At 40.7% G+C, this 21348-nt stretch overlaps 1 protein-coding gene across 2 annotated transcripts in view; it reads left to right on the top strand.

Annotated features, from left to right (window-relative positions):
• The first annotated feature begins 3778 nt into the window (after positions 1-3778).
• csnk1da (casein kinase 1, delta a) overlaps positions 3779-21348 on the top strand; it is a 59773-nt gene continuing 42203 nt past the window's right edge. For both annotated transcript variants that reach the window (XM_060902136.1, XM_060902137.1), the window contains exon 1: positions 3779-4317. In XM_060902136.1, coding sequence (XP_060758119.1) covers positions 4242-4317 — 76 coding nt within the window. In that variant the 5' untranslated portion in view covers positions 3779-4241. The remainder of the gene's footprint in view (positions 4318-21348) is intronic.

Here is a 21348-nt window from a genome sequence, read left to right on the forward strand (position 1 = left end):
ATGAAGGACAAGAATGGTTGCCATATTCTGCGGAAGATATTGTCCTTCTCATGCAGTTTACACGTCAAATAGTCCAAGGATATATACTGTATTATAACATTATGCCATTGTGTCCTTGAAGGGGGGTTATCAGATATCCAATTTAACAAAATACATTTTCTAGCACAAAAAGTTAACATTCTATATAACTTCCCCTTATACTTGTTGCTGATAAAGCAGTTTGAAATACCAAGCAGCATACAACGTGGGTCAAAATCTAGTGATGTACCTAGAATCGTATTCACATCGTTCTCCACCATTCTCCAAAAATGTTTAATCTTTCGACATGACCATAAGCAGTGAGTAAGACTTCCAATCTCTGTTTTACACTTGGGGCAATGAGGAGAAAGGGTATTGTTAAATTTATGACGTTGAGAGGGGGATATATGTGCTCTATGTAAGATTTTAAGCTGAATGGCTTTAACTTTGTTACAGATACTTAGAGATCTCACATTTCCCACGCCTCGTCCCATTCCTCATCTGTAATCTCCAGACCAAGTTCACTTTCCCATTTCAGCTTAAGATGTAAGGTACCTTTATTGACATATTCCTTAAGAAGTCTATAAAAGAAACCAATGCAATGCCCCATCTGAAGCGAAAATACATGTCGCTCAATGCAAGAACTACTTTGGTCAGAGAGAAGTGTTGTATCTTTTTTAATAAAATTGCGTAATTGAAGGTAACAAAAAAAGTCCCGTTTTGGAATATCAAACTTAACTCTCAACTGATCAAAGGACATCATCGTGGGACCAACAAAAAGATCACGTAACCTGGAGATCCCTTTAGTACTCCAGATTTGAAAGACAGGGTCAGTTACACCTGGTGAAAAATCTATGTTGCCACATATTGGCGTAAACACAGAAGTGAGTTTATGTCTGCCCTCTAACCTTCTAACTACCTGCCAGGCCTTAACGGTGTGGGTAGTGACTGGATTATGACACACAGAGCTCAAGGATTTTTTTATAAATAACAAATTTGAGAGAGGTAGTTTAGACATGGAACTCTCTATATCCAACCATATGGACTTAGGATCATTGCGCATCCAATCAGTGATGTAGCGAAGGTGTGCACTGAGCTGGTATTTCCTAATGTCAGGAAGGTCAAGGCCACCTTCTGAAGAGGGGAGGCATAGAGTTGCTAAGCTAAGACGGGGTTTTTTCTTAGCCCATATGAAGGAGCTAAACCAACTCTTCAGGCTTTTTAAGGTTTTGTGAGATAAGAGAATTGGAATCATCTGAATGGAGTAAAGCAGTCTGGGTAACACATTCATTTTCAGGAGGGCCACGCGTCCAAGCCAAGAGATGGGCAATGTATTCCATCTCTCAAGATCCATTCTGATGCATTCAAGTCAGAAGGTGTTGATTAATTGTCTGTAATAGCAGCCCTGACAGTAGTGCAGCTGCGTATCACAGTTTTACATGAAAGCGCTCATGTTATTTTTTTCTATAATAATTTAAGTGAAGATGCTAATATTCAACCTGGCTGCTGTTTGAAAACTGAGAATTTTCATGACAGGACATGACAAACTTCAAAAGAGAGAAAAAAAAATGAGCTAATGAGGTAACAACTTTCTGATATCTGCTATAATATAATGAAAATACAGCTAGTATGAAACCTAGTATGTTTCGCAGACGTTCCACAACTTTGACCAAAACAAAAATTAATAATATTATGGCTTGTTATTTGTTAATAATTTATTGAAGGAGTCTCCAGTGTCAGTTCTTTGTACCATTCAGTCACAAAATCTTCAGGTCACAGAAATTGACCCCTTTGCATTTCTTGGTAACATGACATAGACATGAGCTGGTGAGTTAATGAGAAGTAACAAGAGCTAAGTTGTTTTGTGAATGTTCCATGATGTTAAATGTAACTAAAGAAGAAGAAGCCTTTATTTTTGTCACATGCACACTGAAGCACAGCAAAATTCCTCCTCCATCTGAAGCAGTGAACACACACAAGTGAGCAATGAGCACACACACACACACACACACACACACACACACACACACACACACACACACACACACCCAGAGCAGTGGGCAGCTATGCTACAGTACCTGGGGAGCAGTTTAGGGTTAGGTGCCTTGCTCAGGGGCACTTCAGCCATGATACAAACAAAGGGAGGGGAAAGTGCTGTTCATTCACTCAACTCCCCTCACATTTTTCCTGCTGGTCCCAGGAATTCGAACTGGCAACCCTTTGGACCCAAGGCTGCTTCTCTAACCTTCAGGCCATTAAAAAAACAAAAACGAACAAAAAAACAACAACAACAACAACAACAACAACAGATAAAAGTTATGGTGTGTCATTGATCAATCAATAAGTGTATTTTTTGGCAAATTGCTGTGGTATAAGAGGAATAAAACACTTCAGGACCATCTTGTCAGGCTCAATCACACCACCTGTTGTTGATTATTTAAATAATATTGGTTGACGTTGAGTGGTATATCAGATATATTCCATTCAGCTAGCATGATATTGAATGAGTCAATGATGAGTAGCTGAATGGAATATATCTGATAGGCCACGAAAAAAAGCCAGCCAATATTATTATTATTATTATTATTATTATTATAATAATACATACACATTCCTTCTGGGTGTTCAACGCATCTTTCTCTTTCAAAATTCTCTCAAACTCTTCCGTATTTAAAGAAGCAAACCTGGCGGCCATGCTTGTTCACAAATTGTCACAGTCGCTTGCTAGCGTGGAAATTTTACGTCTCTGACGTGTGGTGTCATGTTGTCTTGACAACCGTGCAATCTCCTAAACCATATTCAACACTCATTCTCCATTGGGTAGAGTAACGTAATACACGTAGGATAAGCGACATGCTAACAATATTGCATGCTATCAAACCAAATGAATGAAACCCGCTCGAAGAGAATAGAACACATGTTTTTATTCCATTGAAAAAGTGTAATAATTTCCTGTAACAGCACACCTTGGCATATTCCATCCCTTACTTAGAGGCTATTTATTTTATTCGGTTGTTTCGACACCCAGTTTTAACATTTAAAAAATGTTATGAGTGAAGACAAATATTTCAGCCTAGTTGTGTCTTGAAATGTGGTATGACAGGACACGACAAGCTGCAATATATTTAGTTTTAATAAACTTAACAGAGAGGAAAAATCAAGACTGGTGAAGTGCGGACTACTGTTTAGTTACTATAACGTAAGCGATAATGGGAACTCGGTCGTTTTGTGGACGTTCCAGAGTATTAACCGTAACTAAAAATGGATTTAAAAAAGTATGACGTGTGGTTTTTTTTTTTTTTGGTTAATAAATCAAAAAGTGTCTTTTGGAGTGCATTTTGCTAACTGCTGTTGTATAAGAGGAATAAAACATTTCAGTTTGTTTTTTTTAAGTAACAGTGCTTTTTTTATTCTTTATTTGAGAAATAGGCTACAGGGTATTCCAATACACATCTTTTGCTTGAGTTAAAAGCGTTTCTAAAAGTTTATAAACTAATATTTTTGTTTAAAAAGTGAGAATTTTCATGACAGAACTGGCTCAGGCGAACAAAAGAAGCCGAGCATCCTTTTGTTTTTGTCGTCGTTGTTCTGTCAAGCTCCCTCAGAAACCCCGCCCCTTCCTAAAAAGGAAAAATCCCCTTTATTTCACAGCCAACCAATCACATTCTACGTCCCCTGCTGTTGCTACAGGAAGTGACGTCGCCACGCAGACAACGTCCACTTGAATGGCGTCAGACGTACACGGGCTGTAAACGGTAGAACAGCGGAAGTGGGGCGGAAGAGGAGCTGAGCGAGCTCCGGTGTACATGTCTATAATTTTTTTCCTCTGTTTATTATGTCAAGTAAATCCGTCTTCATCCTTTTTTAAACGCTTCTTTTTTTAAAAGAAAATATCCGGAGCATAAATTTGACACTTCAGGCTTCAGGTCGAGCTTGATATTGTGATCGTGCGACGCTCGGAATGTTAGAAAACAAATGGTGAAAAAGCTGGGGTAATTATTGAAGGGGAATTAGCTTTAGCGTTAGCATTAGCATTAGCACAGCTGTGAAGCCTGGAGAGTGACTCGAGCTCGGAAGAGAGAGAGACAGAGAGGATATAGGCTTCGAGTATTTATTTTTTTAAACATAGTTTTATCGATATAGTTACACACACTCCTTTATTTTCTCTTGGTAAAGCTAGCTATTTTGCTAGCTTTGTAATTTAGTTTTGTTGTTGTTTTACGATGGAATTGAGAGTCGGGAACAGATACAGGCTCGGGAGGAAAATCGGCTCGGGCTCTTTTGGAGACATTTACTTAGGTGAGTTTTTATTATTATTGTTTTTATTGTTAAAGTATTTTAATTTATATATGTCTGCGTATGTTTGTTTTTATCTTGACATGTCAAAATTGTTGTCATGTACAACAAAAGCTAGCATCCTGCCCGCCTAGTTTTCTATTTGTCCGTTTAATTCGATCCGATTTCTTTTTAATTCGATTCAGAACGGTTTATGTTTTATGGTCAAACTCCAGACCAGACAGTGTTCGAGTCCCCGAGCGGGTCGAGCTTCTTACTAACCCTTCCTGTTTGTTTTGCAAGGTTAGCTGGTTAGTTTTAGGGATTAACATGGTTTGTTTGTTTGTCAGTTAGCTGGTTAACAGTTTAAACGTGTAATAATCAGTTTAAGGGGGGAAAAAATCACACTTTTTTTTTTTTTTTTTTTTAAACGTCACGAATTATTCATGATGTTGGATAAGACCAAGGAGGAAATAAAGGTGTTTTTAATAAGAGTAAAAAAAATTATACATGTAATACACTTTACAGGAATGATCCAGGGTGTTACAGGGTTTATAGTAAACATGTTACTTATAGACTCTTATACACCTCTTACAGACCACAGAAGTAAACAAACGTCACCTGTATACTCCAACACTTATACTCCTCTTATAGAATCTTATATGCTTACAGAGCTAAAACATCAACTATGTGCTCACGGCGCTCTTGCACCTGTTATAGATTCTTATAGACTGTTACAGAGCTAAAACACCAACTATGTGCTCACGGCGCTCTTGCACCCCTTATGGATTCTTATAGACTGTTACAGAGCTAAAACATCAACTATGTGCTCACGGCACTCTTGCAGATGATCACGGCGGTCTTGCACCCCTTATAGATTCTTATAGACTGTTACAGAGCTAAAACACCAACTATGTGCTCACGGCGCTCTTGCACCCCTTATGGATTCTTATAGACTGTTACAGAGCTAAAACATCAACTATGTGCTCACGGCACTCTTGCAGATGATCACGGCGGTCTTGCACCCCTTATAGATTCTTATAGACTGTTACAGAGCTAAAACACCAACTATGTGCTCACGGCGCTCTTGCAGACGCTCACGGCGCTCTTGCAGACGCTCACGGCGCTCTTGCAGACGCTCACGGCGCTCTTGCAGACGCTCACGGCGCTCTTGCAGACGCTCACGGCGCTCTTGCACCCCTTATAGATTCTTTTAGACTGTTACAGAGCTAAAACATCAACTATGTGCTCACGGCGCTCTTGCAGACGCTCACGGCGCTCTTGCAGACGCTCACGGCGCTCTTGCAGACGCTCACGGCGCTCTTGCAGACGCTCACGGCGCTCTTGCACCCCTTATAGATTCTTATAGACTGTTATGGCCCTTTTCCACTACCCTTTTTCAGCTCACTTCAGCCCGACACGGCTCGCGTTTCGACTACCAAAAAACAGCACGACTCGGCTCGCTTCAGCCCTGCTTAGCCCCTAAAACTCGCACCGTTTTGGAGTGGGGCTGAAGCGAGCCGAGTGAGGCTGGGGGCGTGAGCAGACACTCCCCTGTGCACTGATTGGTGAGGGGGAGTGTCCTCACATGCCCACACACGCCCCGCGAGCACGCTGGGATCTGTAAACACCGTAAACCCGGAAGAAGAATAATTACGAATTACGAGAATTTCTGAAGCCTTATGCGCCTCGCCTCATCTATACGCTCTTGCCAATATCTGTTGGCGTTGTCGGTGACAACAAGCCACAGAACCAAGACCAGCAACACTAACGACTCCATGTCCATGTTTATTGTTTACTATTCGGGTCGTGAGACTACCGCTTAAAAGCTCACTGATGTCACTGTTTGCGCCGCCTAACGACATCACCTGACGTCCACCCACTTTCGCTAACTCCACCCAATGTGTCCATCCACTTCCAGCCAGCACGGTTCAGCGCGGTTGTAGTCGAAACGCAACTCAAACAGCCCCGCTCAGCTCGACTCAGCCCAACTCAGCACGGCACAGCTCAGCCCGACTCAGTCGCGTTTGTAGTGGAAAAGCGGCATTACAGAGCTAAAACACCAACTATGTGCTCACGGCGCTCTTGCAGACGCTCACGGCGCTCTTGCAGACGCTCACGGCGCTCTTGCAGACGCTCACGGCGCTCTTGCAGACGCTCACGGCGCTCTTGCAGACGCTCACGGCGCTCTTGCAGACGCTCACGGCGCTCTTGCACCCCTTATAGATTCTTATAGACTGTTACAGAGCTAAAACATCAACTATGTGCTCACGGTGCTCTTGCACCCCTTATAGATTCTTATAGACTGTTACAGAGCTAAAACTTGAACTATGAACTCCACAACGCTCGTGGCGCTCTCGCACCCCTTATAGATTCTTACAGACTGTTTCAGAGCTAAAACATCAACTATGTACTCCACAACGCTCGCGTCGCTTGCGGCGCCAGAACTCAACAAACATCTCCTATATGCTCGACACCTCTTCCACACCGCTATACTCACTTAGGAAATGTATACACCTTATGGGTTCTTCGTAAGGGTGTGGTGAGAGAACAGAAATATCATATTGCAATATTTCCACAGTACATTGTTTTAGGAGATATGTTTCCTCAACAAAGCAGTCCTGTTTCATTTAAAAGTAACTTTTTGACCTTGTCATCAAGGATAACGCGTCAATTTCAATAACAATAATGTCACTTATGTGGTGTTTGTAACGTCTACAAAACTAAACGAACATCAAAAACGGAGCGGCTAATTTGAACATACTACTTTTAAAGCTACTGATGTGAAAGATATCTCGGTGTGTTGTGATCAGTTACACATGGAGGATGTGACACTGTTGTGCGAAGAGAAGTTAATCTTTGGTGAAAATATTTTCAACATGAGAAGATAAACTTCGCATCTTCGTGCCATTGTGTAACCTTCTTTATATTATATATGGACGCATTCACAAAAAAATGCGCAAGTTAATGAAAAGAACTTTCATTTTGAACCAGTTTGTCATTTTGACCACACGTGTCTAGTCAGTGGGAAAACACTAGGAGTGACGTCATTGGAGTGAAATATCAGGAATTATTACACATTTTTTGATGGAATAAAAATGTGCTCTATTCCCTTCTAGCTGGTTTCATTCATTTGGTTTGATAGCATGCAATATTGTTAGCATATCGCTTATCCTACGTGTATTGAGTCACTCTACCCAACGGAGAATGAGCGTTGAATATGGTTTACGATATAGCATGGTTGTCAAGACAATGTGACGTCACACGTCAGAGATGTAAAACTTCTGAGCTAGCGAGTGATTGTGACAATTTGTAAACAAACATGGCCGCCAGGTTTGCGTCGTTTAAATACGGAAGATTTTGAGAGAATTTTGAAAGAGACAGACACGTCGAACACCTGAAAGGAATGTCTATGTATTATGGTAAGTGTTGCCAGGCAAGACAAACCTTGCTCGGCAGCATTTATTTTATACCCATGTGTTGATGATGATTTTATACCTAATATCTCTCAGATTTTGAATCAGAATTGTTTGTGAAAGATAGCATTACAGTCAGAACAATAAAGTCAGTGTGTGTGAGAAAGACCAATCAAACCAGAAGGAAGATATCGCAAAAAAAAAAGATTTTGACCTTTTTGGTGACCTTGACCAGATGACCCTCAAAATGTTGGAGGTTCTATTTGAGACCAGTGCCCATCTATCCTGAAAGTTTCATGAAGGTTGGTCCAGCAGTTTTCCTGTAATGTTGCTAACAAAGAAAGAACCCCCACCCAAAACAATCCCTGGCCCCCTGGTGGACTCCATCCCGGGTGAAGTAATAATATTGGCTGGCTTTTTTTTCGTGGTATATCAGATATATTCCATTCAGCTACTCGTCTTCGACTCATTCAGTATCATGCTAGCTGAATGGAATATATCTGATAGACCACGAAAAAAAAGCCAGCCAATATTATTTAAATATGTCACTCAGATCCGTGATGTATTTCGTATGAAAAATGTGAGTTTTTCAACACGAGAAGATCAGGCCAAATTTAAAAAATAGTGTGTTTCCGGTAACCCGACTGACCGAGAATTTCGGCGGCGAAATTGCCGACCGTAAAGTTTTTATTACAAATTTCCCTCGATATTTTAGTGTAAGTGGCGTTAGTTTGTCATAATTTTTTGTTTCAAAGCAATCAAGTTGTGAAAGAAACGATAAAAAGTAAAATGTTTCGCCACTTCTATCAGCCCTCCTGCATAAACATGGAAGCGCACTTGTATACTGAAGGAGGAAGGCAAAACTGAGCCGAGCCGCCATTTTGAATCCTCGTTCAAGGCTGTAATGCAAATTGCTTCCTCTTCAGTATACAAGTGCACTTCCATGGCAGGGAAAAACACTACATTTTGCCGCCTATGCAGTCCCCTATTTATACAAATAGGAGTCATTCAGGATTCGGCCATGTTTTTGCTCGGCGTTTTTGCTCGACCCAAGTTCTACAGTAGGCTAGGCGAGGCCGTCTGCTTTTAATGGAAGTAGCCGAGCCTAGGACGTTATTTTCACGTTATTTCTTGATAAGGTGTTTTCATGTTATTACATGAAAATATCATGAAATAACGTGATAATTTCGTATCATGAAATTACGTGATGTTATTACATGATAAATATATTGTAAAAACGTGATAACTTTGTTAACAATATCTTTTCACATAATTACTTGATTCTTTTTTTTTTTTAAAGATATTTTTTGGGCTTTTTTTCACCTTTATTGGATAGGACAGTGTAGAGACAGGACAGGAAATGAGTGGGAGAGAGAGACAGGGAGGGATCGGGAAATGACCTCGGGTCGGAATCGAACCCGGGTCCCCGGATTTATGGTATGGCGCCTTAGCCACCTGAGCCATGACGCCCCGTAATTACTTGATTCTAAGCCAATTTTTTTTGTGTGGCAGCAATACGCTTCCGTAGATCATAACTTGAACTCTTGCGATATTTTTTTTTTATTCGTTTAAAGATTTAAAACACTTATATGTGTGGTATAAAGGATTCTGTGCCAAAATACTATTTTGTAAGATGTTTACTTGTGTTAATTTTTTCGAACAAAATAAAAAAAATTAAGAAAAAAAAACCTTTTTCCTACCTACCAACCTTATTTTAGTATTTCATGTTACCTGAAACACACTCTTTTTTTTTTTTGGCCTAAACTTCATATCTTCAAGCCAATGTGTGATTTTCTTTATTATATTGACACATTCACAAACAAAGTCCCCAAATTTATCAAAATTCCTCGATTTCATCACAAGTGACATATAGAGGTTTGTGTCTCGGTTTTGGTTCTCCATGTCCCAGATGGATCTCGTGTGAAAAATACGAGCGGCGTATTTCCCAGTAAAACACTCGTGTCTATATAATATGTGATGTATAATGGTTTAGGTGTTGTAGTGTGAGATCACCCAGTTCCTGTTCCTCTGCTGGAGCTCTTTAAAGTTTGTGTTGCGTTTCTCTATCTGACTCGGTTCTCGTGTGTAGACCATTATTCAAACAACCCGTAAACTCTGTCTTGAAACACGTTAAATGTGTTTGTACTGAAATACTTGTGATGGGCTGTGGGATGTTAGCAGCTGTTCATTGCACTGATGTTAGCTTATGGTGACACTACATAGAGCTTGCAATGGGTTTGTGCGCATGTGATGATAAATTGTTAGCATTGCCACCGGTCCACCAATCGTGTGATGCATGGCGAATGTTCTATGAGCTTTGCGAGTTGTTTTGGTGCGTCTCTGCCTTGTGAATGGCCAAAAATATGGTGAAAGAATTTCAATGCATGCATTGAAATTTGGCGGTGATGTTTTCATCGGTAAACTAAGTGGCGAATCGTCGCAGATGGGTTTGGGAATAATTTCCAAAGCTCGGGGAAGCATCGCCACTAAACACCTCGTTTTTATCGAAAACGGGTGGGGAAGTTACGGTGATGTTTAATCAGAGGAAAAGTTGTTCAACGATCTTTAGTGAACTTGAGTGTTAATCAGATTTTGTCGTTAGTACCATTTTTTTAAAAAAAATTTAAAAAAGCAGCTTTTTTGTAAATCTTGTTCACTTTTTATTTCCCGGTGAAGTTTAAACACCATATTAATGAGAGATCCGTTGAAGGTAGTTTTAGACGTCGGTGCAAATGTCGGACGCTACGTCCCAGAATGCAGTGCGGCGACACACTGTGGTAGAAGTTTGACTCGGCTATTTAGTGCTCAATGAGAGAGTGAGTGTGATGACTGAATGCAATTTGAGGCTTATTTTTTAAGTTTAAGGACTGTACAGATGTGAAGGTGAGAGATCTGGTACTAAAGTGCTGCTGCAGCACACTCTTGGAGATGAAGTGAAGGCTGAATCCGACAGTATCACTATCAGCACAAGGTTGTGGGTAATATAGGAAGGTGTTGACCAAAGTGAATATAGATCAACATGTCAAAGAAAAGGCTGTTTTTTTTTTTTTGAATGTTTTAATTATAATGACTTAATTTGCAAGTCGTTCCTCATCCCTGTTGTGATGTGATGATGCTCATTCTGTTAAAGGCCCACAAGGTTTTCCTGGCCGTTACGCGTACGCGCACACCCAACTCTCTTATCGTTCTGATCTGATGGTGTCGTTAAGAATATGCTAACGGTTTATCATGTTAATAAGTGAGTGATTTGCGTATGAAAGCAGTGTTTTGTTTATTTGGCCAAGACGCAGTATTTATCTCGCTGGTTATGCCAAGTATCTCAGCGAGCAGTCTTTTTTAAAGTCCTGAGATCACCAGTTGAAAGTGAGTCATAGGAAATGGGGCCCACACACATGAAACCTTTTAAACAGCTTCTAAAGAAGTCAGTATCAGATCCCAGGCGATACTCCGAGCTCTCGTGTGAAGCATTCGAGTGAGTGTGGCAGATTAGTTTTTCTTTATTTTTATCTTGCAATTGTTGCTTTTAGTCTGAAGTCTATATTTAAGTTATTCCATGAAATCGAGTCGTACGTGAGCTGATAGCCGACGAGGCGCGTAGCACCGAGTGGGCTATAATCCATGTATGACAAGATTGAATGGAATAACTGTTTTATTCTCTCCGCATTCACTGGATTTTGAGAAATGGTGCATTTTTAAACTTTTTTTTTTTTTTGCAAATTCAAACTTTCCGCTTAGAGTGTAAACAAACTGGCGAAATGACAGGAGCGATTTGTGAAAAATGCTATAATTATTGCAAAATAAAAAGAGACGTTCTTACTAGGGCTGGGTATCACCAGATACCTCACGATACGATGGCAATATTTTGCCCACGATAATGATATCACGGTACAGCGATTCAGCAATAATCGATATATTGCAAGAAATTTCAACCACATCACGATATCTGTGTCACTGAAGAAAATCAGAATTTATTGACCACTGTAAAATTACATTTCACATACATAACTACACACTCTTGCCAGACATATATTTGTCTCTATTCCACTGCTGGCAAAACCAAGCGTTGCTTCACTACAACATACAGAAAATTCCCAGTTCTGTGCTAGTATTCTCAACTTTTCTGTAAGCATGGACACATCAGTGCTGCTGAACAAGCAGAATCAAATTGTTTTATGAAAACTTAAAACTTGCACTGCAGACTGCACATACATTTCAGTGCTAACACTAATATCAATTTGTTCTTTGTAAACTTGAGAACATATACCTGAGAACATTTAACTTGTGCTTAGTACTTGTGTAAAGTTTAATCCAAACCTGTACTGTGAGCACACATTTCAAAACTGCATATTCTTCTTCAGGAAGAGCAACTGGACAGCATGCTCAGGCCAAAAAAAAAAAAAAAAGTGTTTTTCCGGTTACCCGACCGACCCTAATCCGTACCACCCAACCCTAAACTTTTTTTTTCGTTTTTTTTCCCAGTCACGACTTTTACATATAACCCAACCGCGTGAACCGGAAGTTTTTGTCACTCACTGGGAAAATCAGGGCTTTCCACAAGCGCCGGCTATACAGCCGACTACACAATTAAGTCCAGTCGGCTACTTTAATGACTTATTTTTGTAGCCCACAGGCTCTAAATATTAATTTTCAATTTTAATAACATTAAATGTTTATCTAACGGACTGACAATAATGTCAAACTGAACCGCACTCATTTAAGTTGTGATTCGCACTGTTTGTGCCGATAATAACCACAAATTCCCCGCCGACTTCGTTGATCAAGGGAGAGTAACTCATCCGCGGCCCCGACATGCGGTGTGCGCGCGCACTCGGCGGAGGCAGTAGTGTGTCGGGGCCGTCGGAGGGAACAGAAGCAGAGATGACGCTTATTTTGTCTTTCACCTAGAGACATGATTCAAACTTTAAAACGGAGACAAAATTCTCCTGTGTGGATCTGGCATTCAACTTTTTTGCTAGGTTCTATACTTTTTGATCAGTCACAGCTCAAACACCATGAGCACATCTGGAGAAATTCAGACTTTATAATGGGTGTCTATGGCGTTACACACCAGCGGAGCTCAGGAGTTTAGAGTGGAGGCAGCTTGGAAAAAAAAAAGCTGTAACTTTCTCATTTAAACTGTTTTCTCAGCCACAATTTTCACTCTACACACACAACTTTCTCAAAAGTTGTAGTCACACATTGTGTGAATCAAGACAAGTGTCTCCCTGAGCGATAGGATTTACAGTTTTTGAATGAGAAGCCTGAAAGTAAGGAGAGGACAGGCGCGCTCTCCCATAGACTCCCATTATAAACGTGGCAGCGCTTTTACTGCAAAATCAGAAAAGTCACTTGTTTTTAACTCACTCTAGTGTCCACATTTTTTACACTAGGGACAAAAAAAATTACATTAATGTGTTCATGGGAGCCTTGTAGCGCTCAATGTGAAAGAATTTTGTGAATAGCTCCTTCCGTTTCCGTGTAAATCAGCGTTGTTTGAGGAGAGGGAACTCTGAGAAAAAGCGCTCTTTGCTTGTTATATTGTTTTTTCCCTGCACCGTTACCAAGGCGACGAGCTCCACTCAGGGAGCAGAGGGGGGAGGGGCTGCTCTTTCTCTCTCTCTCTCTCTCTCTCTCTCTCTCTCTCTCTCTCTCTCTCTCTCATGGTGTATTGAGCTGTTATATTTACAGAGAAATTCATGTTTAAAGGTGTCTCATGCTGCATCAGATTCATCAGAAGGTGGTAACTCAGGTGACCTGCAAAGAAATTCATTATATTTTGGGAAATTATTCCTGTCTAAATATAGGTTATGGCAGCCATCTTGGAAAAAAAAAAAAAAAAAAAAAGCCTGCCTACCGACCCTAGTTTTGAAATCTACGTAACCGGAAACACGCGCACTTTTTTTTTGGGCCTCAGAGGTGAGACAGCTCCTCTGAGAGCTGATTATGTCACCTGCAGTAGAAATTGAATATCTAATTGGAGCGAAACAGGTTTTGCAAAGTGCGTACTCTTTGTCCAGCTCACTGTTTTTTTTTTTTTTTCTCCTTTCCTTTGGAATCCAAAGTGCCTCCAAACATCTGCCTTAAAGTTCGGCGGCGTCTCTAGGTTTACGTTAACAGCCATGCTTGCTTGTTTTTTTCCCTCACTGCAACCACCGGGAAAAAAAGAGAAGACGAAGAGTGCCTTGCAGTGAGGTAGCGGCACAGCGACATCTTGCAGAGCGGAGGTGTGGAAGTCGTACTGGATTTACAACCCGTCTGAAACATGATTTATTATTTGAAAAAATATCGATATTCAAATTGAGTATCGATATTGAATCGGAAGACAAAGTATCGCGATATATCGCCGAATTGATATTTTTGCCCACCCCTAGTTCTTACCATCAAATATTTTATTCCACATTCTGTTGCTTTTAGGTTTTATTTTCGAGTATTTTTTATTTCGTCCTCGGTTGGTTCAGCAACAAGCTCGGCCATTTTGTTTTTCTCTACTAACAGTACAGTATATGAGCTGATAGCCTAGTAGTAGAGTAGCCAATCAGAGTGCATGATTGCTCCAGTGACTGTGGATAGAATATTATGGGATGGACTGAATTTAAATGCATGTTGTAATGCGTGCAACGTTGTAATGTTTATGGTTTTAAGCTGTCAAATGTTTTAAGCAGTGCTTTGATTTTCCATAAACTGCACACCTCAAACAGGATAAAAATGACACGAGTCTTCTAACTAATTTTAACTCTGCCTTTATAAAGAACTGTAATCTCAGAGTCGTTCTCGCACCCCTCTCTGAAACTGTTCTTTTGGTAGAACCGTTAAAGGTTTGTCCGATGAGCGAGTGTTGGTTCTCGTACGCCGTAAATGAGGTCATACCATCGTCTCCGATATCATCAGACGGAGGTTGTGGTTTTTTTTTCTTCTTTTTTCTCCCTTTCCCAGCTGCTCCTTTCGACTGCAGTCACTTCACACTTCCAAAACACTTAATTCCAGTGTTTTGGAATTAAACCCGCACCACTTTCCCCGCGTATTTTAGTTTTTGTGCTCGAGCTGCGAGGTTAATCTACCTGAGAATTAAGCAGTTTGAGTCATTTGGCACGTCTTGACATTTCTTTGTGCTGTTTCATAAAACAGCACAAATCTTGATGTCTTTTGGTGCGTATTTTCTAGATAATGGCGTGTCACACGGTCAGAAACTATGTCAGGACGTCTGTCTGAGATAAAGCCGAGGTTTACTCAGAGTTGAACTTGAGGCTGTAAGATTTCCTTATATGCTCGTTCATGAGTGAATCAGACGACTTTATTTTTATTATTTTGTGGTGTCTTATTATAAATAAGTGGTGTGGGGGGAAGAATTGATTTTTTATTTTTATTTTGTTGTGTCTTATTATTAAGTGGTGTGGGGAGGAGACATTTTATTTATTTATTTATTTATTTAAAAGCATCTTCTCCATTTTGTTCCAGCATTTAACCAGCATCTGGATTCCTCGATGGGAAAATTAGTCAATTTTTGTTGTACTTTGAAGGTTTTCATTTGACTCGTACATGTCGCTTCATCACAAAACCAAGAGTAAACTTCTTCATACCTAAACCACGCCTCGGCTGAACAAGTGCATCGTGTTCTGGAGATCTGGACCAAGAACAAAGGCGTCATGTGTCATTGTTTAATCACTTATTTCACACCGTCACTGTCTTCTGTACACGTGTGAAGAAATGCTGTAGAGCAAAAATGGTTTAAAAATAATGAAATATTTCAACATGAAATACTATAAACAGTAATCAGTAAACCATAATAAATGAATATAACAAGGTTAATATTTGGTGTGAGACGACCGTTTGATTTAAAAAAAAAAAAAAAAAAAAAAGCACCCTGTAGTCTCAGGTCCAGTGAGGCAGTTTTATTCGGAAATGATCTGTAGGTTTTACTGAGCATCTTACAGAACCAGCCACGGTTCTTCTGGACACTTTGACTGTCACACTTGTCTTCATTTTGCACCAAAACCCAGCAGCCTTCATTGTTTTTCTTTTTTTAATCTGAAACGTGCTCTCTTATGGAATATGCTGCTCAGATACAAACTTTTTTTTTTTTTTCTTCCTGTAACATTTAATTTTGTGCTTGGGGAAAAACAAAAGGTTTGGAACGCAAATGTTTTTCTAAGGTTTTGACTCGATAATGTAGAAGTCATAAAATAGAAATCAATAACAAAGTTTGTGGGGGGGCAAGACTTTTGCACAGTAGTGTGTTGCCGTATTCCTGATCAATAATTATAATGTTTCTAGAGATGGCACGATGCCACTTTTTCTTGTCTGATATGGACGCTGAGATGTGAAGTATCAGCTGATAGACATACTCGCCTTCCCCCCCCGCCTTTAAAAACTACGAAGCTTTTAAATTACTTTAACTAAAGCACTCCATGGAAAGATCTGAGAGAGAGAGAGAGAGAGAGAGGGGCAAAGAGAGAGGGGGGAGACAGGTAGAGAGATAGACACAGAGACAGACAGAGGCAGGTAGAAAGGTGGGGGTAGAGAGAGAGAGAGACAGACACACGGGCAGAGGGATAATGGATAGAAGTTGCTCAAAAATCATGGGTGGGTTTTCTAAAAGCGTCTTAAATTCTAAGAGCATCTTAACTAGTAGAGAGTGTTCATTGTGCTGCTTGCTCTACCATTTAACAATGCTCTTTGTGCTGTGATGCGTTTGGGAAACTCACCCCAGATCTATTCCCCCACCTCCAGCAGCAGCTTTTTTTTCTTCTCTTCTGGTTTTATCCCAATTCTGTTCAGCGAATACATTTTATGTGCCCCCCCCTCCCCCCATAAACGTATTAATGTTGCTCAATAAATAGACTCTTGAGTATGAAATGCAAAATGCAGTTCTTTTCTTAATGAGGATGAATTTTATCTTGGGGAATATAAACTCTTAAACAATGCTATGTGAAGGGAACACATGCTACGATGTTTGGCTAGTTTTGATTAAGTCTGGATGATATGACGAATATATCGCGTCACGATACTGGAATAGATTTCTGTAATACAGGCTTTCGTCTAAACGGGGGAACAGGGGCGCTGCGCCATCTTACTCTCGGCGTGCGCCCCCTTACCGACTCCGTGAAAACATCCCAGCAACACTACGTGACAGTGTGTCTGATCATCAAATACGTTATAATTGCTCCAAAAATATTCCAATCATCGTAGATACACTGCCAGACGGTGCAAAAACAATCTGAATTGGCGTTTTCCAGACTGAGGCGCCATGTTGTTTACTTGTCGCGTCTGCTCTCAGCGAGATTTGACCTGGGTTACATACAAGGTCAGCTGACTTGTAGAGCGAGATTTCTCGAGACTGAATGACCTTTCACCCACGGCCGTGGGAGCTTTTGACAGAAGTAGTTCGCGAGTTGTTTTTGTTGACACTTGGCATTTAAAGATGTCATCCCGCGGCACGAAGCGGAAGAAAGCCAAAGACTGTCCGGGGCAGAAGAAGATTACTTCTTTCTTTTTCAATGTTGACAGACAATTTATTACAATTTCCCTCTCAGATAGCCTCAGAATGTCCCATTGGAGCATTTTTCAAAGGCTTTGCATGGCGGGGGGGGTACACCCCCCCCCGCTCCCTTGCCATGGTGAGCGCCCTCATACTAAATTTTTCTAGAAAAAACCCTGTAATACACTGGTTGGTGTCATAACATTTAAATCTGCTGGTGAAATTGTAAAGTGTATTATTTGGCGTTTTGATGCACTTTTATTTCAAACAAATAGCACTTAAAACAAACCTAAGAATTTCACAGTTTAATGAATCTTGGTGATTCGAGACAGCGGCCCGAGGTTATAATAGTTTTTCCAGACAGTCTCGTATCTCCTAGAGGTGTATCATGAAGTAATTTATCGTGATGATGGGTTTTATATAATTTCACCGAGCCCTGGTTTGTATTTGTGTTGCTAAATTTCATGATTGTCAGCTCACACTTCAGCCTGTTCTCCGGTCTGTCTTCTCACAACCTGTTCTTTATTTTATTTTGATTTTATTCGCACCGCTGGAGCTTCACTTGCTGGTGCGTTGAGGTCATTGTTTGCCGTCTCTCTGCGTTCGAGCTCCAGGATGATTTTGTGCAGAGCGTGTGATGAAACCCCTTTTGTGCTGTGTTCTGGATCGTTATAACCACACGGTAGTGCCAGAGAAAATGTCCCAGGGGCTGGAGCGCTAATCCTGTACAGATTGCTCAACATGGAGGGAGAGGAAAGGCCTGGAAAAGTACACGAGCGCAAAAAAAGGAGAAAAAATAGCCATATCTTGTGCTTGTATTTCTGCTTCTGGATTGTTGTGTTGCAAAAAAAAAAAAATTGATTCATCAGCAGAAAATTTTCCGAGATTTTCCAAAGAGCCAGTCGTGACTCTCGGATTGATGAGTCATTCTTCAGGTGACTCCAAGAAAAATACCTTTCTAACGTGGCGTGATAATGAAACCGTAAGCATTCAGAGTTGCTTCACATGGAGAAGAGCTGAAGCTGTTCTCATGCATTTGAAATAAAAATGCGTAAATGAGTAAATAACCAGGTGATTTAAAAAAAAAAAGATGGGCTGTTATGGTGTCCTTAATTGGCGTAAGATTACGAATTACAAAACGTTACACAGCGGAGCGATTCAGCACACGTACTGGAAACAATCGCAATCTGCTTAGCGTGGAGCTTACGTAAAAGCCCCCTGATCTCCTCACGCCAAGAGTGGACTCGAGTGTGATGGAGTGCAGCTGGGGCGTGACTCGCCTGGACAACACACACAATCACTGAAGAGCTGTTCATGGACCCAATCACGTACACTCTTCTTTCTTTCCTTCTTTCTTTCTTTCCTTCTTTCTTTCTTTCCTTCTTTCTTTCTTTCCTTCTTTCTTTCTTTCCTTCCTTCCTTCTTTCTTTCTCTTCTTTCTTCTTCTTTCTTTCTTTCTTTCTTTCTTTCTTTCTTTCTCTTTCTTTCTTTCTTCTCTTCTTTCTTTCTTTCTTTCTTTCTTTCTTTCTTTCTTTCTTTCTTCTTTCTTTCTTTCTTTCTTTTCTTTCTTTCTTTCTTTCTTTCTTTCTTTCTTTCTTTCTTTCTTTCTTTCTTTCTTCTTCTTTCTTTCTTTCTTTCTTCTTTCTTTCTTTCTTTCTTTCTTTCTTTCTTTCTTTCTTTCTTTCTTTCTTTCTTTCTTTCTTTCTTTCTTTCTTTCTTTCTTTCTTTCTTTCTTTCTTTCTTCTTTCGTTCTTTCTCTTCTTTCTTTCTTTTCTTTCTTCTTTCTTTCTTTCTTTCTTCTTCTTTTCTTTCTTTCTTTCTTTCTTCTTTCTTTCTTTCTTTCTTTCTTTCTTTCTTTCTTTCTTCTTTCTTTCTTTCTTTCTTTTCTTCTTTCTTTCTTTCTTTCTTTCTTTCTCTTCTTTCTTCTTTCTTTCTTTCTTTCTTTCTTTCTTTCTTTCTTTCTTTCGACTGTTGTGGGTTTTCCCCCCCTGTATATTTGTACACTATATTCCTGTATTCCTTTATATACAGAGAATGAAACACTTATTTCATTCACTTTAATCCAGATTAGCAGGACCAGTGCTGTAGAAAGTGTAAACATGTGTCTTGAATAATCTTGTCACAAGTACAGATGTGAACGCAGTCCAGTGTGTCTCAGATGTGATCCGATCATTTAAACCACGTTCAGCGAAGATCTGGGGCACCACATGACCATTTGTGGTTTTTAATCAGCTGTGTCGTTTGCACTTATGTAACTGTTACAAGACTGTGGTGGAGATCTCGAAGGGATAAAAGGGATGTCCATCGAGGACTCGTCTCACGTCCAGTACTTTTACACATTTGTGATCGGAGCGCTTTTAAACAGCCTGTACAGGGGGAGGATTCGCGACACGTTTCTGCTAGATGATGTAATAAATACAGTGGAGGACTGATGGATGAAACGTTCTCGACTCTGTTCCTTTCTCCTGATGTACAAAATCCAATCCCGAGTGTTCACTGGAGACTTGTGATTGGATTTTAACGCCAGGTGTGAATACGTCCCGATTCGATAGTAAAGATTTCTGGATTCGTTTGTCTTATTTATTTTTAATCCTTATGTTCTTTACTCATCTGCTTTTATTACTGAGCCTGTAGTTATTTCTGTACCTATACGCTAGGTTTTATGAAGGGATTCATAAAACGAACGAGCCACGCCCTACACAGCCGTATGAGGCTGATTTTAGTTATACTCAAGTCAGTTTCTCATCGCCTACATGGTGGGATGTTAGAACTGCCATCATTTTCAATCTCGTAACAGAGTCATGATTCTGATCTCGTTTAAAATGGCCGCCCAGAGTTCCTGGGCTGATGGGACAGATTGATTCGGTTTGGTTTGATAACACTGGGGGAACATCTCATCTCATCATCTCTAGCCGCTTTATCCTTCTACAGGGTCGCAGGCAAGCTGGAGCCTATCCCAGCTGTCTACGGGCGAAAGGCGGGGTACACCCTGGACAAGTCGCCAGGTCATCACAGGGCTGACACAGACACAGACAACCATTCACACTCACATTCACACCTACGCTCAATTTAGAGTCACCAGTTAACCTAACCTGCATGTCTTTGGACTGTGGGGGAAACTGGAGCACCCGGAGGAAACCCACGCGGACACGGGGAGAACATGCAAACTCCGCACAGAAAGGCCCTCGCCGGCCACGGGGCTCGAACCCGGACCTTCTTGCTGTGAGGCGACAGCGCTAACCACTACACCACCGTGCCGCGCCCCCCACTGGGGAACAATTTGAAAAAAAATATTCTGTTTGAGTTAGATTTTTATGCTGATTAAAACTAAAATTGGCATGCCGATTCCAAAATTGCAGTCAGTTTTTTATTTTTCTAGCACGTCAAGTTTTTTTTCTCTACAGTTTACCCTCCAGATAAGCGAAATTCCACTGTAGTAAGACTATTTGAAGGTTATGGAAGAATGTTATCAGGGTAGATGGGATGTACGTATGATGGCTGACTATTGTTGGAGCATCAAACGTGATAGTCCTCAAAGTTGAACACTCCAGAAAGAGCTATAAACACAAATTTTTACCTTAGCTACTTGCACAGGCGGCACGGTGTGTAGTGGTTAGCACGGTTGCCTCACATCAAGAAGCTTCCGGGTTCGAACCTGGCGTGGGGCCTTTCTATATGGAGTTTGCATGTTCTCCCCGTGTCTGCGTGGGTTTGCTCTGGGTGCTCCGGTTTCCCCCACAGTCCAAAGACATGCAGTTAGGTTAACATGGGGCGGCCTTGGGCTGAGGTGCCCTTGAGCGAGGTACCGAACCCCTGACTGCTCCCCGGAGCGCTCTGGTGTGGCTGCCCGCTGCTCTGGGTGTGTGTGTGTGTGTTTTCACTGCTTCAGATGGGTTAATGCAGAGGATGAATTTCACTGTGCTTGAAGTGTGCATGTGACAAAGGTTTCTTCCTGCACACAATTATAATTACAGTGGCCATATCCTTTGTAAAAACATAAGTGTTAAATAAACATTGCAGTCATGCCTGTTTCTTTCATACTTCATTGTATGTCAATATTTGTACATTTTTATAAAACAAGCACATATCTGTTAAGTACAGTATTTTTCATATTTTTTAAGAAAACGGGGATCATGTAGTTCAAAAAACTTGACATGATGGAGA

This window comes from Neoarius graeffei, chromosome 20, assembly GCF_027579695.1.
Source record: "Neoarius graeffei isolate fNeoGra1 chromosome 20, fNeoGra1.pri, whole genome shotgun sequence".
Classification (NCBI taxonomy): Eukaryota; Metazoa; Chordata; class Actinopteri; order Siluriformes; family Ariidae; genus Neoarius; species Neoarius graeffei.